General features: G+C 47.6%; 1 protein-coding gene across 1 annotated transcript; it reads right to left on the bottom strand.

The window, feature by feature from the left end:
- Positions 1-427: 427 nt before the first annotated feature.
- LOC109732838 (type I inositol polyphosphate 5-phosphatase 4) lies at positions 428-5,720 on the bottom strand. The gene is made up of 13 exons (XM_020292038.4): positions 4,727-5,720; positions 4,542-4,632; positions 3,785-3,859; positions 3,435-3,522; positions 3,168-3,272; positions 2,557-3,057; positions 2,333-2,468; positions 2,028-2,221; positions 1,834-1,942; positions 1,586-1,734; positions 1,255-1,489; positions 974-1,143; positions 428-897 (listed from the first exon to the last, which is right to left on the bottom strand). Exons 1-11 carry the CDS (start codon positions 4,754-4,756, stop codon positions 1,270-1,272), a joined length of 1,698 nt encoding a protein of 565 aa, XP_020147627.1. The 5' UTR covers positions 4,757-5,720; the 3' UTR covers positions 428-897; positions 974-1,143; positions 1,255-1,269.
- Positions 5,721-6,220: the final 500 nt, after the last annotated feature.

Genomic DNA, 6,220 nt, shown 5'->3' with positions numbered 1-6,220 from the left:
GGAGATGCTCCACTTGATTCAGCTAATAGTACTATCTTGATGCTCCACTTGATTTACCCTGACTAAGCACAGTAACTTCACATGATTCAGTTTATTTTTCCACAATATATTTATATGAAAGTTGACTGAATTTACAATTTGGGTTAGTCGATTTTGCGAAATGAGAAATGGTTGGAGCAAGAAGAAAGCCGGAGGAAGAAGAAAGATGGACCACCGTTGGATCTTAATCTAATGGCCTAGAAAATCTACAAAATCGCAACTTACGTATAACCACCAGCTTATGTTTCGCATTAGCATAAAAGAACTACGATGATGAGGCACTGCACTATGTATTCCAATGAGGAAACAGGCCTCTATCCAAGGAAAAAACACAATGCATGCACTGGGCTTCACTTTCCATTTCATGGCCACAGAAACAGGCAATGAGTGCGGCAAATGGAGGCATCATGTAGCTTCTGAACCACATCACCAGAAAGGCAAGCATATGATGACAGCTTTGCAAGCCTCTCAAGTCACATCAACACATATCATTCCCCCCTCACACCAGAAAATATCATCATCCGGAAAAACTAACAACTAATTTTGTTGGTCCAATCCAAGTATCATTCCCTCCGCCGAACTGCAATGATTCTACACCTCATGCCGATCCTACATACATACACTGGCCGCCAGCTTGATTAATTTACAGGGTTTCCAAAGGAGAAAAAGGGGAGAAGAAGAAAAAAGGTGATGATTGGAGCTTGCTGATGCCTCTCCTCCAAACAAAGGGGGGAATGGACTGGAAGGCGAGAGCTGGTTGAGTTGTATAGTCAGTGATGTGAGCTGGCCGATTCTTCCGATGAACAAAGCCGTTCTACGCCACGGGCAAATTGTTAGTTGCAAAAATGCCCAACTATCCTGCAATAGAGAGAAAAATGTTAGGCCAATGTGAGATTTTCGGGCTTCACTCGCCGGCCGAGAAATCGGTTTTTACCTCTATGTTAGTTTTTGCAGCTATAATGTTCCCCACGCATCTCTCCTAGGCTTTACATCTCGGCAGTTACTAAAATGTTACGAAAAACAGATGGAAAAATATTGCACATTCACATCTGGTCATCCAACAGATCTTGCAACCAAGTTATTCATCGGTGAGGACCGGTCAGCCTACATTGCATAAACAGAAGAGATGTGTTAAACAAAAGAAATGCATATAAAAAAGGTTCTTAATGGAGAAGCAACTGGTCAGCTTGCACATACAAAAAGCGCAATACTTACTTATAGCATGGAGAACTAGTAGAACTTTAAGTTTCCATGGCTGTGAGAATATGGCAACAGCTCTTCCACCTCAACTCTAGAGCTGAAATAGCCCATATTTCTTCTCCTCTGTTGGAGAATTTCAACCTCCGCCATGAAAATACTGTACACTGGTCTGTGGTCGGAGAAGCGTGATTCTCCTCGGACATATGATAACTGAATGAGGCCGGTACCATGCCACAAAATACGATCACACCTTTGGTAAGAAAAAGAAAAGCCTCGTCAGTAAGTTCCTTACAACTTGAATTAAGTAAAAGGTTATTCTGGTTGACTAAAGTACTAAAGAAGTTACCAAGCTGGCGTTCGCCTCTTTTCCTTGGGACGCACACCATAACCAGAATACCGGTCTGAGTTGAAAGAGTATTTATATGTTGGAGGAAAATAAATCCTTCCTTCTTTCCATCCCGGGAAAACATGTCCGCATCTCCGTTCTATACGAAGCTGTTCGAAAAGAAGTAATTCAAGCATGGCCCTGAAATTAACCTTGCCAAGCATGGCCATGAAATTAACCTTGCCGTGTAACGGAGTAGTGTAAATTACCTGATCTCTCTCCAAGAGTTGCCTCCAGTTATGTGTTTCAACCAGAACTTTTGCTGACGAGTATGGAAGAGAAATCCGGTAATTCAAATCACCAAGCCATAAGATACGGCTGCAATTAAAATGAAAGATAAGTTAGCAATAAGTTTTTCTGGCTTCCACATTACTATGTTGAATAAGTGAAAACAAATACATACTCATGCTCAAGAATTGTTTCTGGTGACTTCACATCACCACATCCGCGGACACGAGGAAACCTTGTCTTCCTCAAGATCTCCATGACATCAGAATTTCTGCGCAATTCATCTCCCTCCTTTTCGCCAGAGGTCAAATGACAACAGACAAAACAGAAGGTTGTATGATGCAAAGACATGCTTATTGATATAGAACCCTGCAGCAAGTTAAAAGGACTTTGAGAATCTATATACAGCATAGAAACAATGAACCATACACCATTATCAAAATCAAGCAAGTGCAACTTGTACAACGTACAGCATTTTACCTTATTTCCAAGATAACCCATTAATCCTCTACCTACACAGGAAACTTTCAGGTTTCTAATATCATTTCTGATTTCACTGCGTACCCAAACTGTGAGAAATATACCAACCATCTGTTTGCTGGCAACCAAACAATACCTGGCGCAAACAAAATATTTGTGTTAGTGCATGAACTTAACAAAAGCATCATCATGAAGTTATTAGTACAGCTGCCAAAAGATAATACCTAGAAGTATTTGGTTGCTCATCATCTTCTTCCATAGGTGTTGAAGTACCATAGCCATATGGGAATGGTGAAAAATATGCTCCATTACTTGTATCCTCGTCCATATATTCATCGCCTGGTGATCCGATACACTGGAAATTTCCATCAAAATCACTTGGTCGGCCTCCAATGTTAACTGGGTCACACACACTAAACCTACGGTCCAATCTTGGTTGTGAGAACATATCATTTCCTGAAACCCTTAAACTCCGACTAAGGTTCTGGAATGATCGCCGGTGGAAAAATGATGAGCTATCCTGTCTTCTCAATGATCCCTCAAAATCAGCATCTAGTTCCACAACCGGATCAGGGACAGGGGATGGCGTGCGATAGCCACCATGACTGCTAGGCTCAGGGTTCTTGTTCAGTGTCCTCCTAATAAGTGATACCCACTTCTTTGCTGGAACATTGTCTTCGGTACCAAGAACATTTCCAGCATTCAAAGGAACAATTTCTTGAAATCTGCAAAAAGATTGAAAAACATAGTTAAAGGACATAGCTCTCGTCAAGAACACAGTACTTGAAGTACAAAATTACAAGATGAAGGTCTCGGAGGCTTTGACAATGCATACCCAAGCACATAGATATCAGCAGGAGGTGAAGAGTGGAGCCAGTCATCTAAATCTAACCCCCTTGATGGGCATTTACCACCAACATTCCACGTCGAGGCAAAGATTCTGCACAGATAAGGAAGCAACATAATGATACACCAGAATGCGCCAGCAAAGTTAAATTGCGAAAACTAGCTCTGGTAACTATGATCTGAATAATATGAACATTACTGCATCGAATCCCTATTACTACAAGGCAAAGAAGCAGAGACAGTGAACAGGTGGTACCTGTAATCTTGAGCTTCCGTCAGGCGTGACACATCAAATTCATTCCTTGATCTACGAACGCGATCGACATTCCGCTTCAACGACCGATCTATACGCCCATAAGGAACAACAGAAACAGATAAATGAACAGTCAGATAAGTAGGGTTGCTCAAAAAAAACATCAGATAAGTTGATTGTCTATATTTACATCAATTTGGCAAAAGAGGCATAGCAGGTAAAAAGAGAGCTCTGACCAAGCAGCAACAAAGAAAGAAAAGAGGTAGCTGCGATTTTGATGTCCGAAGAGAGAGAGAGAGAGAGAGAGAGAGAGAGAGAGAGAGGGGAGCGTGGTCCAAATGCTTTAACTGTACCAGTTCTGCTTTTCTTGGCAGCGCCTGCGTCCCTCTGCGAGCAGCTGGTCCTCCGTTCATCACCACCATCCCGTCCTGCGTCACTAACACAAATTTAGCCATAGACCAAGCAGAGGCAGCAAAAATGCAAAGGAAAATAAATCTGTTTCAGACAGATTCTTCATCAGTAGCTCTTCATCTCTGGGATCAAAAGTAGAAACTTGACATGAGAAGCATGCGAAAAGATCCAGGCAGCTCCGGACAAACAAAACATCTGCTGCTTGGGGAAAGGCGTTGTGATTGAGACGTCCTAAGTACTTGTACACCATTGATTTCAGACCGGGGAGGAAGTGAGGCGTGGAGGAGGCCGCGTCCTATGTGAGAAACAAGGCGCTGTTCGATGGGGACCTGACTGGTGCTAATGCGTCTCTGAATCAATGCTTGGAACATGGACCGGAAACGTCCGATGGAAGTGAGAAACTACAGGCACAAGATGATGATGATGGGGAGGTCATGACTGAAACTGCATTCAACAAAGGGGAACCTTCCTCCCTAAACCGCACAGCAAGCAAGGATGCGCAACCAGCAGCTAGACGGAAGCAACGAAATGCAGGAAAAGCAGCGGGTGTCTAGAGCTGTACCGCACGCTTGATTAACTTTGCTAGAAGTACTACAGCTTGAAATCCAAAAGGCTATCGTCGTGAGAGGAAAGCAGAATCCTTCCTCCTCTGATGTTTGACCCAAATCCTTGAGAGGGAGGGCATTGTTGGTTGGTTACCTTGGGTGGTGGCGTCGTAATCCGCGTGGAAATCCTGCGCCTTGCCCTTGATGTTGAACCACTTCCTGACGAGGGATTTGGACCAGGAGACCTGCGCATTCAGAGACGACGAATCAGACACCGAAATCGACCAATGGCGGCTCGAATGGAAGGAGAGATTGAGGAAGAAGTAGGCCGGCACGCACCTTGCTTTTCTTGTTAATCTCCTCCCTCATTGTCTCATAGCAAGCCGGAGGGCGCTGAACCTGAAGCAGCAGGATCGAATTTATCCGCGCCTGACTGACGCCGCCTCCGACTCTCTCCCCTCCTCTCCTCTCTGTGGCCTGGTATGGAAGGTGGTGTGGCTGCGCAAGGAAAGCTCCTCAAATCTGGAACCGATTTGCCTCTCCGTTGCACGGAATCCTGGACTCCGAACAGGGGAAGTCGCCCAAATCTCGGACCGAATCGGGCAGCAAGAGGGGAACCAGCCGGCGCGCCGCCGCCAATCTCGGCTGCCGGGGATCACGCACGAATCCGGCTCGGCCTCGACCGAGAAGCGCGCAGCCGAACCGAGGAAGCAATGCCGCTGCTCACGACGGCGAGGAGCTTGCTCGGGTATCCCCGAACCGAATCACCGGAGGCCTGTGGGGGTTACTGAAGTGAAAGGCTACTGGTGCTGCTACCGCTACTGCTGGGAGGGAGTTGGGGCTAGAGTGGTGTTGTGCGGCTTGTATGTATGCGGCGCGGGGGGGCGTACTGGTCGGTGTGCAATGCAACAGACAGCCAGCCAGCAGAAAAGGAGAGGAGGGCGGAGGAAAAGAAAGAAAATGGCGTGTCCGGTTGCGGCGAGGAGGGCGAGAGCGAGAGACTGCGGGCTTGCTGATCCGCTATGCCTCGTCCGCTTTCGCTCGCTGGAGCCCCCCCTCCCCTTTTATCCTCGCCCTCTCTCCTCTCTCTCTGCTTTGTTTAGTGCTTCTACTAATGGCGACTCCCCCTCGGCTGGCCTGCTCGCGCGAACCCAGGGCGCTAAGCTTAATCTATGCTGCAAATCTCGGGGTCGAGGGTTTGAGGCTCGGGAGGGGGAAAAGGTGCGAGCATATGGCCATTAGCCAGGCATGCACGGCCAGCACGGGCTGAGGAGAGGAGGAGGAAGAAAGGGAAGGAAATAACTCGGCGGGGCGTCCCAACGTAGCCGTGCGTGCGTGGGCATTGGTGACATGCCATACACCGAGGGTGGGTCTTTCCGAAAACGAAACCGAGATTTCGTGAGCGCCGTTTCGTGCACACTTGCCGGAAAGAACAGGGCCCACCCGGGCCGGGAAGCGGGCCCCGCGGGGCGCGGTCGCGTGCCGATGGGCGAGGGGGGCCCGGCGAGCGCCTGCTCCACCGTCAGTCAGTGGGGCAGGCGCGGTTCGTGGTCGCGTCTGTACGTGCCAGTTTCCATCTGCCTGTCTCCTCTCCGCACGTCATTGACAGGTGGGACCAGGTGGCGCACGGACCTGGCCCGCCCGTCTCCGGCGTTTTTACTCCTCACCGAGGAAACCGTTCTTCTCGCACGCTTTTTCTTCTTCCTTGGATGCGCCTCGCCGCGCACGTGCGTGTGTTGGTGTATGTAAACTCTTTTTTTTTTTGGTGGGGGTTGGAAAAAACTCCCGGTTTACATCGACTGGTCGATCGCACTGGCACTGCTATAGGTCCAT

Source organism: Aegilops tauschii, chromosome 5 (genome assembly GCF_002575655.3).
Source record: "Aegilops tauschii subsp. strangulata cultivar AL8/78 chromosome 5, Aet v6.0, whole genome shotgun sequence".
Taxonomy (NCBI): Eukaryota; Viridiplantae; Streptophyta; class Magnoliopsida; order Poales; family Poaceae; genus Aegilops; species Aegilops tauschii.
The sequence above is the reverse complement of the archived record's forward strand: the minus strand, read 5'-3'. Positions and strand labels throughout refer to the sequence as shown.